Here is a 23,742-nt window from a genome sequence, read left to right as displayed (position 1 = left end):
TTGATCCTACAATCTTGTTTTGAAACAAATAAGGGGGTCCCAAATACTGAAAGGACCTTTAAGACTGGTGTGTGTATTTGAATCACCTGTGAACCATGGGTAGAATCTACCATGGGTAGATTCTCAGATATCCTGATTTAGTAGTTCTGCAATGGAACCTAGAAATTTTCATTTTTATAAAGGCTCTAAGCTGTTCTAAACTTTTACTTGATTTTCTGTAGACCAAGTTTCCATCACCCCTACTCACCCCACATTAATGTTAACATTCTTCTTAGTGGTATGTAAAGGAATACTGGAGTAACAAATTCTGGCTTTCTGAGAAAAATGAAACCCATTAGAATACTTCATGGCTAAGCATAGATGTGCTCATTTTGGGTGATAGGGTCACACTGATCCAAACACACCTCTCCCAGCCCTCAGGGGACCACAGCCCCACTTTTGGATACAGCAGAGGACGGTGTATGCCCTGAAAGGGAACAAATCTCTGATAATCTGAACTCATATCTGATTCTTTTATGGTAATAGAGAGTCAATGACCATGATTATTAATTAACTGACTTATTTGACCATAGAGGTAATGTTTAGTCGACACTAGTGTATTGTAACTGTGAAGAATGATCTTAGTGTATGCTGTGGGGAGGAGAATGAGGTGAGAGCATCTTAGGTTAGGCACCCGACCCTTATAAAAATCCATTATTTTATGGACCAGTTCAAATATGTTGGGTCCAATACAGACACTTAAACCATGATACCATGAGATATTTTTCTCCTTCCTTCCTTCCTTCCTTCCTTCCTTTTTCTTTTTCTTTTTCTTTTTCCTTTCTTTCTTTCTTTCTTTCTTTCTCTCTCTCTCTCTCTCTCCTTCCTTCTTTCCTTCTTCTTTTCTTTCTTCTTTCTTTCTCTCTTCCTCTTTTCCTCTTCTTTCTTTCTTTTTAAAGAAAGGCAAGGTAAAGACTGAGAATGTTGACGAATGATGGCCCCATTCTCTAAGAGCTCAGTGGGAGTCTGTGCCAACTCGTTTTCCTCTTTTCCTCCCTCCCAGCCAAGCTTCAGAGGAAACTCTTTTCATGTGAAATGGAAAGGATGAATTTCAAGCTCCGTTGAGAGCTTTAAAACCTTAAATTCTTTTAGAAAATAACCTGCCTCTCAGGAATCCTAGGTCCCAAAGAATTGTAAAGCTTTTCCTTAAGCTGTGGAATGGCTCCATTACTAACTATGATTACTTAAGTCTCAGAATAGAAGGATGTAATAAATCTGACAGTATTTGTTCTGGTTTGTGATGAAGCAAAACTGTATAATATTAAATCAGATGTTGTTATAAACATATGAAATGGTGCGTTTTTTTTTCCAACTTGGGGCATTGTGGCATGAAGCATCCCCCAAAAAATGTTTTTGCATTCTTGGATATCAGCTCTGGTTTCTGCTAGATTTCCTTCTTTCTGAGCATGGATGCTAAATAACAGTGCTTCTTTTTAGCCATCTGTGTGTTTCCTGTGAGTTAGCAGGGCTGAGGAGACGTATTCTCATTCCTTTGTGTGCTTCTCTATGGGGTAGAACTGGAGACTCAGGCAAAGTGTATGGATTTCTGTGTGTATGTGTGTATGTCTGTTAGGTGGAGGAATGAATGGCATCCTAGCACCCTGGAATGTTTGGGTTGGAAAGGCTGTTAGATACAAACTAGGTAACTCACCTCCTCATTACCCAGGTAATATTTTTAAGCTTAGGTCCAAATGTGTGTGAGAGAGGATGCTGGAAAGATCTGGAGGTAGGAAGGAGTTTTGAAAGGGCAGTGAATTCATCCACTGCCTTCACTCCTCTTCCCACCTGAGTCCTCAATAAAAGGGACATTTCCCCTTCTTTTAAAGACTTCCTGATAAAGGGAGCCTTCATGGACACCCCGATAAGCACCAGGCAGCACAAGGGAGGGAGCTCTGGTGGTGGCGGATTTGGGACACTTAGGCACATGGTTGCAGAGGCGCAAAGGTGTGACCATTCTAGATGTATCTTCCACAAGGCCCTGGTGGAATGGACCAACTACATCCCCTAAAACTTCCAGGGCAGCTTCCCATGATGCTGGGCTGAGTCCAGGTTTCTAGATTTGGCCGGTGCAAGCTCCTGGTTTGCTAGAAAATTGCTGATGAAATAGGAGGGTTTTCAGGCCATGGGACGAACCTGCCACTGTCCTCAGATGTCACCCTGCCTGGCCTTGTGTGCTGACAGTCATGACCCTTTGGACGTCTGCATGTTTGTCTCTGGGTGAGTGGCTGTGTTGGGATTTAGTTTTTATTTGCTATATGATGAGCAAAGAACCACAAAGAAGTCCTAACACACCTGGTGCTAAAAAGTGATTAGCCCTTGTTTTAGGACTTACAGCTACTTTTTCTTTCTGTAGCTTCCAAATATTTTATTTTTGATAATTATAAAGTAAATTTATATTAAATTTCTTTTATGAGACAGGATCTCACTCTGTCACCCAGGCTGGAGTGCCACGGTGCAATATCAGCTCACTGCAACCTCCGCCTCCAGGACTCAAGCCATCCTCCCACCTCAGCCTCATGAGTAGCTGGGACCCAGCCCTGCCTGGCTAAATTTTATATTTTTTGTGGAGAGGAGGATTTTTTTTGTTGCCCAGGCTGTTCTTGAACTCCTGTGCTCCAGTGATCCACCTGCCTCAGCCTCCCAAAATGCTGTGGGATTACAGGTTTGAACCACTGTGCCCAGCCTATGTTAAAATTAATATTAATTTTCCATTTAAAATGTCATTAATTAAAATTGATAAAATTTGTATTGAAACCATAGCCTAGAATCTTTAGATGATTTAGGATGTTGATAGCATCTTATGAATTGTTTAGAGCTGCACTGTCCGACATGGTAGCCATTAACCATGTGTGGTCATTGAGTGTTTGGCACATGGACAGTACAAATTAAGATGCACTGTGTGTGGAAAATACACACCCAATTTCAAAGACTCAGTACAAGTGAAAGCGTTACCTATTTTAGTAATTTTTTTATAATGATTACATGTGAAATGATAATAGCTTGTATAATATTGGGTTAAAGAAAGCATTAGAATTAACTTCGTCTGTCTCTTTTCACCTGTTAATGTGGTTACTAAAAAATTTTAAATTACATATATGAGTGTTGTATAAAGAAGAGAAGGTTAGCATTCCCCTTGACAAGCATGGAGGAGGCCTGTACACTCATATAACTTCGGCATTGCCACCTTCTTTGTGGCATCTAACCATGGTTTTGAGAATGGAAAATGATTGTGTAATTGGTACGGGGTTTCCTTTGTGATGATTAAAACGTTCTGGAACTAGATAGTGGTGTCAGTTACACAATATTGTGAATGCACTACATGCCACTAATAGTAAATTTTATGTTATGTATCTTTTACTGCAATAAAAAATTACATATGTCTCACATTATGTTTCTATTTTGCAATGGGTGTGGCTTTGCTTACACTAGTGTCTCTAGAATGGGGAAGAAATGGAAAGAGACAATGATGGGATGAAGACTGCAGGAAGGGGTTGGAATTCTTTTCTCTCTCCCTTTGGTAAAAATATGAGCATATATTTAAGTTTCCTGCCTTCTTTGCAGTCTGTCCCTGGGGGCCCCGACCTCTTGCAACTCCTGCCTCTAGACAATGCCTTCACCTTGTTGATCTCATCTCACTTTCCTCCACACTTGGCCAGCTGCCCACCGCTGTGTTTCTCTCTGAGATAATCCTGTCCCTATGAATTCCTCTGGTTTATGTGGTGTTAAGGAGTTAGGGATCTTGACAGTTAAAAGTAACATAGAACACCCAGATCAGGCACCATAAGCCTTCCCAACCTCAGGCATTGTTGATGAAGAAAAAGTGAAGTCTTTTCTGTGCATCTTTGGAATCAGTTTCTGAAAAGTGACCCCCAGAAGGCAAGCCTGATGTGTGGTGCTCGAAGTCGGGACAGTGGTTACACTGGGTGGGAAGGAGGTGGGCAGTGATGGGGCCAGGGTTCAGACAAGGGCTTCTGGCCATGGGAAATACTCTGTTATTGATCTGGTGCTGATGACCCAAGTTTGTTCACTTTGTGGAAATGTATTGAGCTTGCGACTTGTGTACTTGTCTGAATGTGCATTACACATTAGTAGGAAGTTGAAAAACAGAACACATCACCCTGTAAGGCACATATGTTTTTGAGTGAAAAGCTAGCAGCCTGGGGTGAGCGAATGTGGTAGGGTACGGACACGTTCTGTGAGAATGGCCATCAGGGGTCCCCTACCTGTGGGGACCTGGATTGACGATGCCTGTTAGAGTCCTGGAGGGGTCGATTCTGGAGGTCTGTCCCACAATCTGATCCTCAGACTAGAGGTTTGCAAGTGAGTGACCCGCCTTGGAAATTCACTTCAGCACCTCTTATGTCTCTTGGCCCTCCATGTGGGGCACCATACACACACAGAGCAGAACAGACCAGAGTTTTACATTTATCTTTCATTATTATTATTTTTTTAGAGACAGGGTCCTGCTCTGTTGCCCAGGATACTGCAGTGCAGTGGTGTCACCAAAGCTCACTGCAGCCTCAACCTCCTGGGCTTAAGCAATCCTCCCATCTCAGCCTCCCAAGTAGCACGTGGGGTGTGTCACCATGCCTGGCTAATTTTTTAAATTTTTTTATGGAGATAGAGTCTCCCTGTGTTGGCCAGGCTGGTCTCAAACTTGTGGTCTCAAACAATTCTCCAATCTCAGCTTCACAAAGTGCTGGGATTATAGGCATGAGCCACTGTGCCCTGCGTTTTTAAAAAAATGTAAATTCTCAATCCACAGTGTTGAGAGTGGGAGAGTGAGGGGCTGCTCATCAAGAGGCTTGCTTAGCTGTTGGGTGTAGGTAAGACATTTAAAGAGAGTCACATTCTTGGGAGAAATTAAGATTCTTCCCTTGCTGTAAGGCGACACCACAAGAAGCCGAGGGTTGGCTCTGAACAGAGGGAAAAGCCAACCAGGCCCTGCTGTTATCACCTACGGAAATCCTGTGTGGTGGTAAATACAGTCCTCAGCAGGGCCTGGAGAAGAGATTACAGGGGGCACAGAGGGGCTGGGGATGCTAATGTGGAGGTTATTGGCCAGATAGCGGCCAGGAAACCAGAGACTAGGGGGAGTTCAGTTGGAGGAGCATAGGCGGAAATGGGAGAGAAAAATAAATAAATGAGATAAGCAACTTCATTTGCTTCCTCCCTTATTACTCTTTTGTTTTGTGTCTAGGACTCTGGTCTCCCCTGAGGTTGATCTCTTCTTCTGGGGACAACAGCCTGCAGGGTGATTTTGAAAAGCAGGCCCGACTTGTACTTCCTCGTCCTGTACTCACCCCTCCTGGTGTAATTCACCTTAATGCAGTGAACTTCCACATGGCTGCAGGGCATGCTTCCCAAAGCCAGCCCCTGGGCAAGGTTTCCGTTAATTTAGACCCCTGTCCCTACCTCTCCAAGTGCAAAGTGTACCAGGCTTCATGCCCAGCTGCCCCCTACCCCCATACACACACTGGAGAGACCAAATGTTTAGGGTCACTGTTGGGTAGATGGGTCAAGAGAGCTTAATAACAATGTTGTTGGCATGTGGAGAGCTTTTCTTTTTCTTGGATCCCAACTGGAAATTATCAGAATGGCCCCATGCTGACATGCGAATGTCCAGGCCTGCCTTTCTGCTGCAGGGCAATGCTCCAGGTTCCAACATCGACATCAAGCAGTTTGTTGAGAAAACTTTGGACCTCATGAGCTGGGCAAGAGGGGCCTGGCAGGTGGTAGGAGAGGAGCCTGTCCATGCCTCAGCTGGGGCTCCACTGGCTCTGTGACTGTGCAGATTTTCTAACTTTTGAAGACCTCTGTTTGGATATTCATAAAATAGGTAAGATGGTGCTAATACCTAACTGTGATGTTGTGAAGATTTAATAGCATAATACGTGAAAGCACTTTGCATACATTTGCACGGTGCCTAAATATTAGTTATTTGGTGGGGGCTATTAACCAGTGTGCTATGAGGTGTGTGCAAAGTAAGTTGTTACCGATAACTCAAAGAACTCCAGTTTGCGAATGGTTTTCTTTTACTTAACAGAATCTTTATGGGAGAATTAAAATTGATTAATTCCCACCACTGGCCAAGAGCTCATGCTGTAATTATCCAAGACAGAAATAGCTCAACAGAAAACCAAGTCCTGTAATTCTGAGCACCTGTCCTTGGGATGCCACTTTGGGGCTCCCATATCTGAAATCATTTTGTTCTCAGTCCACCTGTGTAACATTTCTGTCCTGCTCAGCCATGAGTCCACAATAGTGAAGGGAATGACCCAAGGGACTCACTTCTTCCAAGCAGCCAGTGCCTTTGGAAGTTGTGTCGAGATTGCTTGTTTAAACCTAGGGCAATAAGTCCTCTCTCTGTCAGACCTGACTCTTCAGGCACACTCCTCAGTTTGGAGATGTGACTTGCCATGTAGTACTGAGAGGGAAAACAGGCCAGAAACAGCCTTGTTGAAAACTTTTTTTTCTGCTTAGCTGCCCTCTAAACAGTCACCATAAAGATTGTGAGGTGCTGGAGCCAGGGATGACCTCAGAAAGCGCTTTGCTAAATACTTAGTGAACTGGTACTGTGGGCCAGGCACTGTGCTCATCATGAACAAAACCAAGGCAGACACCACGGTCATCAATGGAGCTTATCATGTAATACAGAAGCCTGGGATAAGCAACACATTACACAAGTGACAAATGTGATGAGTGCTGTGAAGTAGAGTGCGGGGTGCCCAGGAACATTTCAGCAGAGCCCTGGAGGATAACCGCCTGAGCTCTGGGAAGGAAGCGTGTGGTGGTGCTTAGGGTCAGAGTGGGGACAAGCATTCCAAGCAAAGGGAACAGCACATATACATGCTATATTAGTCAGGTTTCTCTAGAGGGACAGAACTAATAGGACAGATTATAAATGAGGGGTAGCTGATTAAGTGGTATTGACTTACATGATCACAAGGTGAAGTCCCACAATAGGCTATCCGCAAGCTGAAGAGCAGGGAAGCCAGTCCGAGTCCCCAAACCTCAAAAGTAGGGAAACTGACGGAGAAGCCTTCTGAAGGCCCCAGAGCCCCCGCCAAACTGCTAGTGTAAATCCAAGAGTCCAAAACCTGAAGAACTTGGAGTCTGTTGTTCGAGAGCAGGAAGCATCCAGCATGAGAGAACGATGAAAGCCGGAAAACTCAGCAAATCTATTCCTTCCATGTTCCTCTGCCTGCTTTTATTCTGGCTGTGCTGGCAGCTGATTAGATGGTGCCCCCCCAGATTGAGGGTGGATCTGCCTCTCCTAGTCCACTGACTCAAAATTAATATCCTTTGGCAACACCCTCACAGACACACCCAGGAACAACAGTTTGCATCCTTCAATCTAATCAAGTTGACACCTAATATTAACCATCACACATCCCCTCCATGGGAAGGAGCATGAGGCCTTATATAGTCTACTACCCCCAACCCAATCCTACTCCCTCATCCCCAACACCTTCTTCCCCTGGAACTCGAGATAGAGTTTCTTGACTAGACACATAAGCACAATTAGGCTGTGCCTAATGGTGAAGCCATCCCAGTTTATACATTTTCTTGTTATACTTGCCTATTTACAAGTTTTTCTTGTGAAAACTTGCCTATTCTTTTTGCTGCCTCCTCGCCACCCTAAAAGAGAAACCCTAAGGAAACACTCTCAGAGTTTATTATAGTTATTATGACTCAGATTTGAAGACTAGAATCTAATGGAGGTTTTCCTAACATTCCTTGGGGACTTGAAGGACTTTTTTCCCCCACCAACCACAGAAGTAAGACTGTAAAACATTTATTTATTAAAAGAAAATAAATCTTCTGGGCTCAAGGTTCTAGTTATTCTAAAAGCAGAGCACTTGTTCCATGTTTTCATATCGCCTCCCCACACCTACCTCTTCTCTCCCATTCCCTTTTTCTTTATTTCTGTGCTGTAGTAATAAGCAAAACAGAGAAACAATTGGTTTTAGTCTTGGATCTTGACCTTGCTGTGTGGCCTTGGCCAAGTCACTTCCCCTCTGTCAGCCTCAGTTTCTTCAAGTGTAAAAAGAGGGGTTGGATGGATCAGAAGATTCAGGCTTCCTTGCAGATCCCCATGGGTGAACCCCAACAACAGGCTATTCAGCCAGCAGCCCCAAGTCGTTTATGAAAAGCCAGGGTAGATTGAAAATCTCCCTTTTTAGGAGAGAAACTAGAGGCATAGCTTCCTCACTGGGAGAGATAACCTTGGCAGGAGCCAATTCAGGTACCAGTAAAGGATCTCTTCTCCTGCAGGCCAGCCTTCCTCTCTCCAGCTTGGCTCAATTCTGCATTCATTGACACTGCACTTCTACAAGACCTTAGAACTCCAGGAATTCTCTCCTAGTTTTCCTGGGTATGCTTGCATTTCCTACATGGCTTTCCTGTGAATGTCCAGACCAATAATCAAATGCCTCCAGGACCCATAACACAAATGAGAAGAGTTCTCTCATTATGACAGGTAGGACAATGGCCAACTCAGGGCTCATGCTTAATCGAAGGGGATCTGTGTTAGTCAGCATTCTCCAGAGAGATGGAACCCATTGGATAGATATGTAAAAAGATTTATTATGGGAGTTGGCTCATGCAATTATGGAGGCCTAGAAGACCCACTATCTGCTGTCTACAAGCTGGAGAAACAGGAAAGCCAGTGACATAATTAAGTCTGAATCCAAAGGCATACGATCAAGGAGAGCCGATGGTATAAGTCCCAAAGTCCAAAGGCTTGAGAATCAGGAGCTCTGGTATCTAAGGGAAGATGTCCCAGCTCTGGAAGACAGAATTCACCCTTCCTCTGCCTTTTTGCTTTATTTGATCCCTCAATGGGCTGGATGATGCCTATTCACGTTGGTGAAGGTGGATCATCTTTACTCAGTCTACTGATTCACACCTGTTCCAGAAATGCCCTCACTGACACACCCAGAAATAATGTTTTCCCAGCCATCTGGGCACCCCTTAGCCCAGTCGAATCAACATATAAAATTAATCATCATAGGCTCTAAGTTCTACTTAGCTCCAACAGTTGAAGTCATTTTGGAATAAGTGTAAAGTGTTTTCAGATATTCTGATCTTACACGAGAAGCTGGAAATTAGCATTTTTAAGTAAAGATGGCTCAATTATAAAACAAAAACAGCAACCATGGCATGAGCAGAAGACAGCGGATCAGATTCAGGCCTGTGGCTGCCGGTTGGCTATCTGTGGGTGTAAGCAAAGTACTGGGTCCTTTCTGATTCTAGACTGAATTTACAAAATCTGTAATGCTTAGCTATACATTCTTTCCATTTAACAATTATTTGTCAACTACCATGAGCTGGTATTATGTAGGATGCTGGGGAGAATAAATAACTAAGACCCAACACATGTGTAAATGAGAACGATAGTGTGATATAATCAATGTCTCCTGGGCTAGGTGTCTCTCTTTTGCTTCCACAGCACCTGTGTATACTTCCATTATGGCATGTAACATGCTGGCAAGAAATTGATGCCTTGGACTGTGTCTTCTCAGCTGCCTAAAGAATGAAATCATGTAGTCTAGTTTTATATGCCCAGCATTCTACACAACTTGACACATCACAGTAGCTCTAGGAAAGCACATAGGCTGACAACTGAGTGAACAGCCCACTGACTGTGTGTCGTTCAGGGTTGGGAAAGCACAGGCAGGTCTCTGTGCCCCATCTCTAGCTTTTCCTCAACTCTGGCTTTATAAACCCTTGCATCAAAAAATACAAGCTAAGGCTAGTCATTTCAAATTAGGCTACTTTATTTCTACCCAGTAACTTCCCCACCACCAATAAAGGAATAATTTAAAGGAGCAAACTGTAGAAATAAATAGGAATAGGCCGGGCGCGGTGGCTCACGCCTGTAATCCCAGCACTTTGGGAGGCCGAGGCGGGCGGATCACAAGGTCAGGAGATCGAGACCACAGTGAAACCCCGTCTCTACTAAAAATACAAAAAATTAGCCGGGCGTGGTGGTGGGCGCCTGTAGTCCCAGCTACTCAGGAGGCTGAGGCAGGAGAATGGCGTGAACCCGGGAGGCGGAGCTTGCAGTGAGCCGAGATCGCGCCACTGCACTCCAGCCTGGGCGACAGCACGAGACTCCGTCTCAAAAAAAAAAAAAAAAAAGGAATAAAAGCATTACCTCTGTAAGCCAAGGCCATTAATTCATTAAAAAAAAAAAAAAATCAAAGCCTGGGCATGGTGGCTCATGCCTGTAATCCCAGCACTTTGGGAGGCTGAGGTGGGCGGATCACCTGAGGTCAGGAGTTTGAGACCAGCCTGACCAATGTGTTGAAACTCCGTCTCTACTAAAAATACAAAAAAATTAGTCGGGCGTGGTGGCGGGTGCCTGTAATCCCAGCTACTGGGGAGGCTGAGGCAGGAGAATCGCTTGAACCTGGGAGGCAGAGGTTGCAGTATGTTGAGATCACGCCATTTACATTCCAGCCTGGGCAACAAGAGCAAAACTCCATCTCAAAAAAACAAACAAACAAACAAACAAAAAACCCAAAACAAATCAAGATGAATAACATACTCTCATGTAACAGGTGAAAGTCTTAAAGGACTTAAAGGAAAATCTTAAAGTGAAGTCTCAGCGTAATGAAAAATCCATTGGTTTAGGAATCAGATCACCTGGCTTCTAGTTCACTTCTGCAACTGTGAGATCTCAAGTAAACTACTGACTCCATCTGGGCCTCGGTTTCCTCCACTGTAAAGTGAGAGGTAATTGGAGGATCTCCAGAGTTACTTCTGGGTTTCACAGACTGTGCATCCTGGCAACCAGTCGCCTCTTCTGAGACCACCTGGTCTGGTAGGAAGAAAAACACAAGGAAATATATGAGTAAACATAATCATGCCTCCTTCTGCAACAGTAGCCATAACTCTGCTCTCCACAGGACAAAGGAATGAGTAATAGTGCAGTGGAAATCTCATCTACTTCCCTCTTCTTCAAGAACCAAGGGGCTACTCCAAACATCTTGAAATGCAACATAAAACACAAACTGACCACACCAGAGTGCAGCTCCAGGTTTTAACAGCACTTTGATGCTTGGCAGATTTCTCTGGATTTGTTTTTTAGGCTGACACACTGCGCCTCTCTGTTCACCCTGCAGCATTCTCTAACTGGGACTTCAGAAACCCACTAGGAAAAGGAGTGGAGGGTGTGGAGCAAGGGAAGGTTTGGATGAAAGGCTGGTAAGTGCTCCCTCAGGGGAAGGGAAATCTGGCACCATCAATAACTTTTAAGTCTATAAAATGATTTTCTTCTGGGACTAAAAGCTCACATGATATACTATATTTATCACTCACTGAATCTCATTGTCTTATTCAAAATTTCCACTTCCTATAGTTAACTTCTTTTGGCCCATGACCTGTCACATTTCTTTTATGGCTAGTATATTGAATTTCAACTATTAGCAGCCATTTATTAAAAACAAAACACACCCACAGAAAACCAGGCAGACACAACTTGATTAATTACAAGTCGGTGCTTTCGTCTTATATTTCTTTCAGGTCAGAGAGGTTGGAAAACTGCTAATGAGTCTTCTGTACCTTTTAAAGAAATGTCTTAAAGTAATCCTACAATTAGGAGTTTCCTATATCAGGTAGAAATTAAATGCTTTGAAAGCTTCTAGTTTTAAAAAAGGTGGTGAACTAGCACAGGATATTGGCTTCCTCCCAAAGCCCAATCTTAAAGTGAGAGGAAGTTGCCAGATCCTGAAAACAAAGAGAAAAACTGTAGAGATTTTCATGGTGAGGGTGGGAGACATGGTAAGGGTGAGAGTGGGGGAGGGCAAAATGTCACAGACACTTTGGGTGTGATGAGTAATTTTCTGTCTGCTTGGCTGGACCAAGGATGCCCTGACATTTGATCAAACATTATCCTGGGTTTGTCTGTGAGGATGTTTCTGGATAAGGTTGGCATTTGAATTAGTAGACTGAGTAATGCAGATTGCCTTTCCTAATATGGTGGGCCTCATCTAATCAGTTGAAGGCTTGGCTAAAACAAAAAGACCGAGAAAGGGGAAAATTCTTCTGCCAGACTATTTGAGCAGGAACATCAGTCTTTTTCTACCTTTGGATTTGAACTAAAACATCGGCTCTTCCTGGGCTTTGAGCCTGCCAGTTTTCAGGCTGGAATTTATGCCATCAACTCTCCTGGTTCTCAGGTCTTTGAACTCAGACTGTTCATGACACTTCAGCTCTCCTGGGTCTTCAATTGCTGACTACTGACCTTGAGACTTCTTGGCCAGCCCCTATAATCCTGTGAGCCAGTTAGTCTCCTGTTGGTTTTGTTTCTCTGGAGAACCTTGACTAACACACTAGAGTTGTGCCTGAAAAGTGCTTGCCAGTTGGTTTCTATCTTTCCTTCATGTTTATTTGGGTGGATCACTGCCCACCACATTGACCCTACAGGACAGGAAAATAGTTGTGCTTCTCAAAGGCAACAGAATAAGATCCTAGATCCTGAGTAGGATAGTAAATAGAGGTTTGCTGGACAGGCCACTCTGAGGATTCCCTTACCAAAACCTTTTTAACATTCCATTTTACCTCCTCTACTTCCTTTACTTACCTCTTTGTATTATTATTATTATTTTTTTAGGAGTTGTTCTAGGGATTGCATATGCATCCTTAACTTATCACTTAGAGCTAATATTGCATGAAATATAAGAGCAGTATGACATATGAGGGCAATGTCCTGCTGATGCTTTGGGCTTAGAGATTACCACCGAGAAAGACAGCCTCTGAAGAGAGCAGTGCCTGAGTGGAGGTTCTGGGCATGACTACATACCCAGGAATTACAGCGGAATGCAACATCACCCTGAAGTGCTTAGAGGCGTGCCCCTTTCCCAACTCACTTGGAGGCTATACAATCTAGGCATTTGACTCTCCTCCAAGGTATATACTAACAGTAAAGGTAGCTGATAGGATTTCAGAAGGAAAAAAAAGAGAATTCTGAGGAACACAGGCATCAGGAAAGAAAGGCCAAAAACTGAATGACATACACCAGAGGAAGCAGAATTAAGGGTCTGGGAAGAACAGGAATATAAATAAATGTAATAAATATTTTCAAAGTTCTAATAAAGGATGTTGGAAACATGAAGCAGATATAAATTACGAATAGGAGCCAAATGGAAATACATGGTAGAAAAAATATAATAGTTGAAATAAAGAGTTCAGCAGGATGAAAATATTTTTTCTTCCTTTCATTTCTTTAAAATATATGACTGTTTAAAGCAAAACTTATAGTACTCTTTTTGGGGGTTTATAATGTATTGAGATATAATATGTATGTAACAATAGCACAAAGGCTGGAAGTGGACATATGGAATTATACTGTTGCAATGCTCTTATATTTCATGCAATATTAGCCCTAAGTAATAAGTTAAGGATGCATATACAATCCCTAGAACAACTGCTAAACAAAAAATTTGTTTAGCAAATTTTTTTGCAAAGAGGCAAAGCTAAGTAGCCAGTAGAGGAGATAAAATGGAATGCTAAAAAATAATCAGTCATTCGGGTGCGGTGGTTCATGCCTGTAATCCCAGCCCTTTGGGAGGCCATATAAAACCCAAGTTTCTACTTATGCAACTAGAAAAAGAAGAACAATTAAACCCAGAGTAAATATAAAGAAAGAAATGCTAGGGATAAGAGAAGAAATCAATCACATAGAAAATAGAAAAATTAAAATAGAGACAACTAACAAAATAAAGAATTGGTTATTTTGAAAGATTAATGAAGTGAAACGTAAGTCCACAAAAAGACTTTACAAGAATGTTTATAGCAACTTTATTTATAATAGACAATAACTGGAAACCAATGTCTATGAATAGAAGAATAGATAGATCAATGTGGTATGGTCATACAATGGTATACTACTGAACAATACAAAGGAAAGAACTGTTAGCACACACAACAACGTGGATCAATGTCTCAGACATGCTGAGCAAGAGGCAAAACAAAAAGGAATAGATACTTTATGATCCCATTTATATGAGGCCAAGAACAGGAAAACAGACAAAAATCTACGGTGAAAAAAATAAAATATAAGAAATGGCTGCTAGTGGGAAGGTGGTTGACAAAAGAACTTTCTGGGATCATGGAAATGCCTTATATCTTGATAGCTGTGTGGTTGGATGGGTGATTTCATTTGCCATTACTCATCAAATTGCACACTTAAGATCTGTGCATTTCACTTCTAAAGATTGTATACGAAAAAGAACTGTAAGCAAACATTAAACTTATGAAGTTTGCTTATTGAAGTAGTAATGGTTAGCAAAAGAGCAAAAAGATTGAGGATAATGGGAGCCAGATTTCCCATTGTTGGAGTTACAAACACAGCAAGAAGGATGAGTAGAATGTACCCTGTGTTGTTGAATTGAGATTAGTGGTATCAGTCTGAACATCAGTGTAATAAAATACATTACATATTATATGTATTTCCTAGCCACCATCACTTGAAAAGACCTAAAAGCCATGCCACATCAGTGGCAATGATTCTATCTAATGCCCAGATCTTGGTTTCTAAATACCACCTTCCATTAAAAGAAATCAGAGTTCTTTGGAGAAAAGGCTGATTCCAGGACTGGGGCAGAGGTCAACAATGAGCCTAGAACATCTTGTTTGTCCCAAAAAGTCAGGAAGTGCTTGTCCAGTAATGAGGATATGTTAAAACCATATTGGAGCTAACCTGAAGTGGCTGTCACTGACCAAATCTATTATAATTTTATAATTGAATAGTGATAAATTAAACTCATTCAACAAAATGAAAATCCATCAATCTATATTGATATTATCAGTCAATGAATAAATAAATAAAAATGGGTAAAGAACAAGCTCTTCCTTACAATAGAAGGAATGTTGGAGTTAGAAAATTATCAATGGGTGCTAAAACGGAAGAGTGAAAATTTAGGGAAGAAAAGAACATTTACATTGTCTCAAAGGATCTTGCAAAATATTACTTATTAGTCACAAAGGCGAAAATACTACCCTTACAGTGGAGAAATATGGCAGTTGTCACCTTACATCAAGAAACTTTAGATAAACCCAAACTGAAGAATATTCTACAAAATAACTGATCTGTCCTCTTCAGAAGAGTCAAGGTGAAGAAAAAAGGCTGAGAAACTGTTCCAAATTAAAGGAGGTTAAAGAGATAAGCCAACACAGCACAGTGCATAATCCTGGACTGGATACTGGTTTGGGAGAGCAGAATAGCTCTGTGCCCAGTACTTGGACAAATGTTACCATTTGAATATACAATGTAGATTACATAATAGTATTATATTATGTTAGTGTTAAATATCCAGATTTTGATAATGGAACTGTGACATATAAAAGAATGTTTGTGTTTTTAAGGAAATAAACATTGAAATATTTAGGGATAAAGGGGCTGCTATATCCAGTTTACTCTCAAATGATTAAAAGTGCATACATATAAATAGATAGAAATAGGAAGTAATGAAGTAAATGGGGCAAAATATTAAATGATTAATAAATCTAGGTAAAGAGTATATGGGCATTTCTTGCACTATTCTTTCAACTTTTCTTTAAATTTGAACTTGTATCAAAATTATAAGTTACCAACAAAATCCACAGGGAAAAGATTGTTTAGTAGAGGCAATTGAAATAGTGAGTAGTTAAAGGCAACCGTAAGTCTCTTCCCAAGGAAGGAATAGTTATAAGATGTCAGGCACAAATAATGGAATACAATGCAGGAGTCAGAATTTTTAAATTTATGTATTTATGTATGTATGTATGTATGTATGTATCTATCTATCTATCTATCTGTCATCTATCTTATCAATCAATCTATCTATCTGCAAAGGACAACATGACTAAATCTCAAAAATATATTTTTGCATGAAAAAGTAATGAATATAACGAGATCCACAGGTAAATACTATTTGTGTACATTGATCACATATATGCAATAATATCATGATATTTACAGGTATGGACCTAACTAAGAACATAAATTAGATACCCAGGAGTGGGGGCTTATGGGAGAGAAATGAATGAAAGTCAGTCTGGAAGAATAAAAGGAGAAAATAATAAAGGAAAATAACATAAGAAAGGAGCCTTGCAAGGGATGATGATGACGATATGACATGGACAGAAAAATATGATTAAGTTAAATATTTGCCACTGGTGTCCCAAAAACAGGAGTTGGTGGAAGAAAGGAAACATAACGTGGAGTCCCTTTCAAGATGCCATTTAGTCTCAGGGTTTCATTTGATTCATTCATAAAACACATACTTGCCTGTGCACCAGGCACCTTGCTAGATGCTGGGAAAATAGTTTGAATGAGATAGGAACTAGGAACATCCTCTGATCTCACCTTATAGTCCAGGAAACTAACCCCAGTGAGTAAGTGTTAGTATATCACTGGAGAAGGCCAAGGATGGTATTTGAGCTGAGGAAAGTTCAGAATAACTACCTTTTGCTGAGTTTGCCCAATTAATTCTACTTCTATGAACAAAAATCACAGGAGCCACTTTACCATTTCCTTTCAGTTTATGCCTCCTTGCTATTTGGAGAATTTCCTTTAATTCCTATTCTCTGTAATGTATTATCAATTTTGTTTTGACTAACTTGATCTGTTAAACTAGCCCTGTGCACTGTTTAGAGTAATCCTCATAATTGTGAAGCCTGTCCATACCATTCATTGGTCCCTTTTCTGTAATACTTCATAGACATGTCAGGCCCTTCCTATGAAAAGCATAGGCTCTTCCTGCTCTCCTCAGGCCTATCATAGTACTTTGCATTTGTTACACTCTCAGTTATATTGAATTAATAAAGATATGCTAAATTAACTCAGGAGCAATCTAGTTGTGACATCTTGACTCTTGGGTTTCTACCCAAGTACCTAATCAGTGCTATTGTACTTTGAAGAAAAAAGTTTATTAAGCACTTTTACAAACCTTAACATGAATTACTATACATTTTCTTTAGTCATTGGCAGTTCAGGATCCAACTAATGAGAAATATATTTTCTCACAGATGGTCTAGGACGCAAACCACATTGTTCGTACTTTTGAAAAACATAAAGAAACAATAAAAATAAGATATTGTGAGAGCTTTGAAGTGCGTGGGTCACAATGGCAGGTTCCTTTGTTGAGCAGCGGATTTTCCTAATGCCACTCAGCCAGATTCTTATCAAACATTTCTGAGCAGGAGACAATGAAAATGACCCAGCATGAATAAAAGAACAGATGAGAAATGTGCTGTGATAAAGGCTGAAAAGGAGGCAGGCAAGTGCCTGGGTCCTCATTGAAAACAAATAACCCGAGGTGGGGAGAGAGGCTCGCTTTATCTTTGGCATTCTTTTTATAGCTCTGATCCGGAATTGTTTTCTCTTGAAAATGAATGGAGTGCCAGGGAGAGCTGCTTGATCTTACTCTCTGGCCTTTTCATTGCACTGTGCAGCCATTTTAATGAGTTATTTCTCACAGTCACCCTACCAGGCAGGTCATCATCAATATCCTTGTTTTCCAGGCAGAACCTAAGTGAGGCAAGGGCTGAGGGTGATTCAGTAATGGGTCTTAATTATGTGAGGATCGTGTGGCTGAGGATGGTGAGCAGCTGTTTTGGGGAGTCTCTCCTGAGTTCAGAGGAGAAGGTACGAACAGAGCTGGGGCAGGGGCAACATTAGAGCAAAAGGAGTTCTGGACTAGGAGACTGTTCCCTGCATTATCATGGAGGTTTCTGAGAAGAGGAATGTGGCTTCTGCCTCTTGGGTTGTACCATCAAAGCATGTACTAGATGCTATAGATGTACATCTCCCAGAAAATAAATGCTCATTTGGTCCATTGATGAATGATATGAACAACTCTTTATGTAGGGATATTTCAACCAAAGCTAGGGACAGATTGATCTGGTGCAACTTGATCTACCAAGAAGAAAAGACCAAATGATTCTGCAAGGTCACTGGTGTTTCTTGGGGTGCATAAGCAGCACCTATCTGCCATTAGCTCTGTTCGATTTAATTCAAATTTCAGTCAAGTTAATGCTTTTGATCATCTGCTACATGGAAGGTAATAGACAAGGTTCTGGGTAGATTGCAGAAATAAATCAGTTATGGCTCCTGCCTCATAAAGTGAAAAGTAGAGTGGGAGAGAAAGAAATGCATGCAACTTCTTACAATACAGGTATCTGAGAATATAAGAAGTACTATCTTAGAAATTCAATTAGTTCATGAGACTATGGAAGAGGAAGTGAAGAATTCCAGTTTGGGCGTTGGGAGCGAAGGGATAATAACTACACAGATTAACATTACTATGTGCCATGCAGATGATAAGTGCTTTACTTGAATTATTTTATTTAATACTTGCAACTGTATACAATAAGTACGAATGTGATTTTCATTTTATTCACGATCATATGGAAGCAGAGAGCAGTTAAGTAACATACTGGCAAGCAGCAGAGGCAGAATTGAACTAAGGCTGTCCGACAGCACTTAAGCTAAGTTTAAAGAAAATTCATGTTATATTCCAGTCTCTGGGTTAGGTGTTTCATATAGATTATTTATTTACTTCTATAAATAACTCTAAAAATTATATTATCTCCCTTTGACACATCTGAGATTCCAAGAGCTTAAATGACTTGACCAAGTTACATGGTTAATAAATATCAAAAGGCACTTTCCTTCCCAGACTGGTGTGGCCTCATGGTGTGTCATTTCCACTCTCTGCAAGGCTGCTTCAGGTAGAAAATAGCCAATGCTTCCTCAAGACCTCAGGAACCCCAGGCAACCAGCCATGTCCAGCTGAAGGCAATTGAGAGATCTCAGGCACAGTCTCTGAAAAGCCTCCAGCCCCCTGTAGGTTTAAGCCCACAGATAAACTGCCATCTGGAGCCCTGCAGCATCAACAGACTCAGAGCTTTCAGACCTTCGGAACTGGTCACGTTGTCCCCAGGGTGGTTATTAGTTATCTATCATAGCAGTGTAACAAATTCAGCAAGTTTAGTGGTGTAAAACAACATACATTACCATCTCATGGTTTCATCATTCAAGCATCTGGGCATGGCTTAACTATGTCCTCTGCTCAGAGTCTCACAAGGCACAACGTGTTGGTCAGCTGCATTTTCATCTGGAGCTTGGGATCCACTTCCAAGCTTATGTAGGGTATTGGCAGAATTCAGTTCCTCCCTAGGGTAAGACCAAGGTCCTCAACTCCTAGATGCTGCCTCCCTCCAGAGGCAGTTGACAGCATGGCTGTTTGCTTTTTAAGAGCTGCAGGAGAGCATCTGTTATGGACTGAATGTTTGTGGTCTCCCCCAGATCTGTATGTTGAAATCCTAACCTGCAATGTGATCGTATTAGGAGATGGGGCCTTTGAGAGGTTATTAGGCCATGAGGATGGAGCCCTCATTAATGGGATTAGTGCCTCTATAAAAGGAACTCCAGAGAGCTCTTTAGCTCTCTTTCTGTCATTTGAGAAAGCAGCTGTCTACAAAACAGGAAGAGAGCCCTCACCAGAACCTAACCATGCTGGCACTCTGATTTTGGACTTCCAGACTCCAGAACTGTGAGAAATACGTTTCTATTGTTTACAAGTCACTCTGTCTGTGGTACTTTGCCATAACAGCTCCAAGGGACTAAGGCAGTGCCTCTTTCCTGAGGAAGGACACATGCCTCCTTTAATTTGATTTGACTTTGATTTGATTAAGTCAAACCCTTGCAAGATAACCTTGTTTTTGGTTCACTCAGAATCAAATGATTTGGGACCTCAATTACATCTGCAAAATCTCTTCATTTTTTGAAATATAATGTAGACTAATCACAGGAATGATATCCCACCCTATTCATAGGACTCGTCCACACTCATAGGGAGGGAATTATGTATAGCAAGTACACCATAGAGCAAGAATTTGAGGATCGTCTTAGAATTCCACCTGCCATGGGGCAAGAATTTGAGAATCATCTTAGAATTCTGTCTGCCATGTGAAACTCATTCCTAGCACCGTGGATGCTTTGGTCTCCTTTAGGCTAAAACAGGACCTAGTTATCTAGGCAGAGCCAGAGGAGGGTCTATATATGAACCACATGCATTTTGGAATTGCCTGTCTCCTTTTCCTCTTGTGCAGGGGTCACACACCACCCATCAGTGAGTTTTGGCCCATGGGTCAGCATTTCTGATGAAAGATTTCATGGGAAAAGGATGACATTTATGTCTAAAGTTGATTTGGTGGTTAGCTTTGGTGATTATCTTTTAATTATCTCTGCTTCCCCTCTCCCCCATTGTTGTTGACAGTCAAGACTTAGTTGTGCATATTATTTATTGAAAGAACTAAAGAGGAAACGGCCAAGGCTAAAGCCTAATAATTGAGAGGAAACAAGTCAGAAGACATCTAAATGTCAATTGATGGAATTGGCTTCTTGACTTGAAGATTATATCTTTAAACAGTCTTGGGAAACAGCATTTTCATTCAGTGAAGGAATTCTTATAAATACATTTTAATTGCTTTTTCAAGGATTGTCTATTGAGACCCCACCTTAGGTTTTGTTTTGTCTTGTTCTGTTTACCATTTTCTTGCATGCACACTTAGCGCCAAAGGGACTGGACAATAAAAGAAGGCTAAGCCTGCAACACTAAGCACGATTGTAAGAAAGCAATTTAGGGAAAGCAGTTTTCAATCTCATTCAAAGGTGTCCAACATTTCAATATTCCTAGGCATTTCTTGCCATAGCAGTGCCAAAATAGAGACAACTTTTGCCCTATAGTCAACTCTCATGATGAGCCAGCTTTTATTGAATCAAAAAGCCCTAAAATTCCCACCACAACTCTGATCGAAATCCGATCCTTAGAATGTCATTAATACTGAATAAGAGTTTTATTTCTACCATCCTCCACCACTTTATTGATTAACTCTGCTCAGAACACAACCAGCTCACAAAGGCTCAGATCCTAGAATTGGGTGAGAAAGGTTTTTTTTACCAGAGAGAAGGGCAGAGGGATTTTTGTAAACTCGACATCTGGGGCCCAGACTGGGACCACTGTGAGCCTGGAATATTCTTTCAGTCCTCCCCTCCTCATCATCCACTCATTTAAAACAGCCTCAAACTTGAAAGTCCTGATGACTTCAAATATCTTCCTGGGTCTGTAGTGAAGATGCTTATAAATATTACAAAAGATTTATCACTTTAGTGTGAAATTCTCTGATACCAGCAGGGAGTTTTTAAACACAACTGGCAACAAGAAGCATATGGTCAGAGATTCGTTACTGCTTTCTTTCTTTCTTTTTTTTTAATTGTTGTCTGCCAAGGACAATATATTTTTTTCCCTTCTTCAAAATAAACATTGTGCAGGAATGTGCCTCAGCAAATGGCTGGGGCTCTATTATATTTCATGCAGCTTTCTAAACAATTTTCAACCCTGGGCTGGCCTGGTGTCAAACAGAAGGCAACCAACAATAGCAAAATCCCATTAAAGCCAAGAAGGTTCCTTCCTGGGGTGAGCCTGGCCAGAAATAGTCATCTTGGCTCATTCTCCAGTTTGGCACCGGGGACTAATAATGCACGGTCTCCTAATGGAAATTATCTAATTTCATCCAAGAGCTCCTCCAGAGAGAGCCGGGCTGACGCACTAACAGTCAATATAACAACATTCTTCTTGAAGTGCTGAACAATAGGCCTTTGGAGAGACTGTGATAAACCACGTCAGACTCCGGACAAACACGAGTGTAAAAATAGGCATCAGAGGCATTGACACAGCCACCTAATTTCTCAGGGGGGAGGCCCACAGAGGAGGGTTTGTTCAGAATGCTTGTTGAGAATACTTCATCAGAAGTAGTGGAAGAAGGATAGTGAAGAAAGAAAGAAAAGGGATGGGGAGAGAGATAAAAGGAAGACTGGATCAGATCAAGAATGGGGAAAAAATAAGAAAATGATAAATGAAAGAGAGGAGTTAATTCCTCATCTGTGGTACAACTGTCCATGGCCAGCTAATACAAATCAAACTTTGGGTGTGATTCCCTTTAACATCATGGGGCTGTTTTTCAAATGCTATGTGCAAAGAACAGCCAGCAGGAAATAATGCTCCATTTAACGAGAGAGATATATAGGCATATATATTACTCACATATGTATATAAGAGTTCTGTGAATTTACCGCTTTTCTAAGACCAAAAGGATGATCCTGAGGCATACATTTGGTTTTATGTTTCCTCATGTTATTACTTGTTTTCTGAATACTTCTAGCCTCCTCTAAATTTTAAGCTCCTCAGGAGGAGAAACCAGCTTGTGTCTATAAGGCTTATCCACATCGAGACAATAGTATCAGTCAAAACTGTTGATTGGTTGATTTTTGTTGAGCCTAATAGTCTTGAAACATCAGAAAGTCTCTCATGAGTGGGTATTTCAAGAAATAAATTTCTTCAAAATGGATAATTTCAGGGCCCAAATCCATGTCAACACCTCCCGGATTCTACTGCGACTCCCGCCTTCCTACTTCCCTTCCCCATCACCAAGCTAGAAAATGGCGTAGGTTGCGGAATACAGAATGGCTTCCCTAGACCACAGGGCCTAAGATAGACCACAAGACATTCTCCTTGGGCCCAACATGTGAATTTGCAACTCTAGGCTGATGCAAGAGAATGTATTCTAGCTGCATTCACACCACTGGAATAATATTCACAGTCTGAATCAAGATGGTGGCTCAAGCACATGTCTGCTTTCCCTGCCCAAACCCCAATCCAGATATATATTCAACATACAGATAACACTGTGTCTTGGGAGAGAAATTCTGTGTCTGGGGGATACCAGAATGAAAAGTCTACTTCTTTAGATAGCTTTTGTACATTTTCAAGGTTGAACTCTGTGAATATAACACTATTCAAAAATTTAAAGTTAAGTTTAAATAAGCTGGTATTAGAGTATCAATATAAAATAAAATGGAATTTAAGGCTAAATGCATAAAAGGAAAAATGAGACATATTTATATTGATTAAAAGTATAGTTCATGGCCGGATGTGGTGGCTTACGCCTGTAATTCTAGCACTTTGGGAGGCCAAGGCAGGCGGATCACGAGGTCAGGAGTTCAAGACTAGCCTGGCCAAAATGGTGAAACCCCCATCTCTACTAAAAATACAAAAATTAGCCGGGCATGGTGGGTGCCTGTAATCCCAGCTACTCGGGAGGCCAAGGCAGGAGAATCGCTTGAACACAGGAGGCAGAGGTTGCAGTGAGCTGAGATGGTGCCACTGAACTCCAGCCTGGGCAACAAGAGTGAAACTCCATCTCAAAAAAAAAAAAAAAAGTAGAGTTCACTAAGAAGTCACTTAACTTCGTGAATCTAACAACTTCAAAATATACAAAACTGATAGAAATATAAGGAGAACTTAATGATGCATAAAAATTAAGACTAAATCACAAAAAGAAGGTATTATATAATAATAGCATTTGAATAACATACACATATCTCATAGATATATGTAAAACTTGGTATTCAACAGAGACAACACATTTAAAAAAATATACCGAAATTTACACAATCAGTTCATATGTTGAGCCACAGAGAAAATATCAACAAATTCCAAAGTAAATGGGGTCATACAAGTTGCATTCTCCGAGTGCAATGCAATAAAAATGGAAATTATCGAAAGTGCTAGCCACATAAACACACACATGTAAATCTGTCCACTTGGAAGTGTAAAATATTCCTCTACGTTCTTGGTATAAATGCAA

General features: G+C 41.1%; 1 protein-coding gene and 1 pseudogene across 1 annotated transcript in view; both read left to right on the top strand.

The window, feature by feature from the left end:
- Positions 1-23,111, top strand: part of MTARC1 (mitochondrial amidoxime reducing component 1) — a 59,013-nt gene extending 35,902 nt beyond the window's left edge. Inside the window, exon 7 of the mRNA XM_021927043.2 lies at positions 11,172-23,111. Within this exon, the coding sequence (XP_021782735.2) occupies positions 11,172-11,181 (10 nt within the window). The 3' untranslated portion in view covers positions 11,182-23,111. The remainder of the gene's footprint in view (positions 1-11,171) is intronic.
- Positions 3,139-3,253, top strand: LOC116272428 (annotated as a pseudogene).
- Positions 23,112-23,742: the final 631 nt, after the last annotated feature.

The sequence above is a fragment of the Papio anubis genome, chromosome 1 (genome assembly GCF_008728515.1).
Source record: "Papio anubis isolate 15944 chromosome 1, Panubis1.0, whole genome shotgun sequence".
NCBI classification, from domain to species: Eukaryota; Metazoa; Chordata; class Mammalia; order Primates; family Cercopithecidae; genus Papio; species Papio anubis.
Note: the sequence above shows the minus strand (reverse complement) of the source record. Positions and strands in the feature narration are given on the sequence as shown.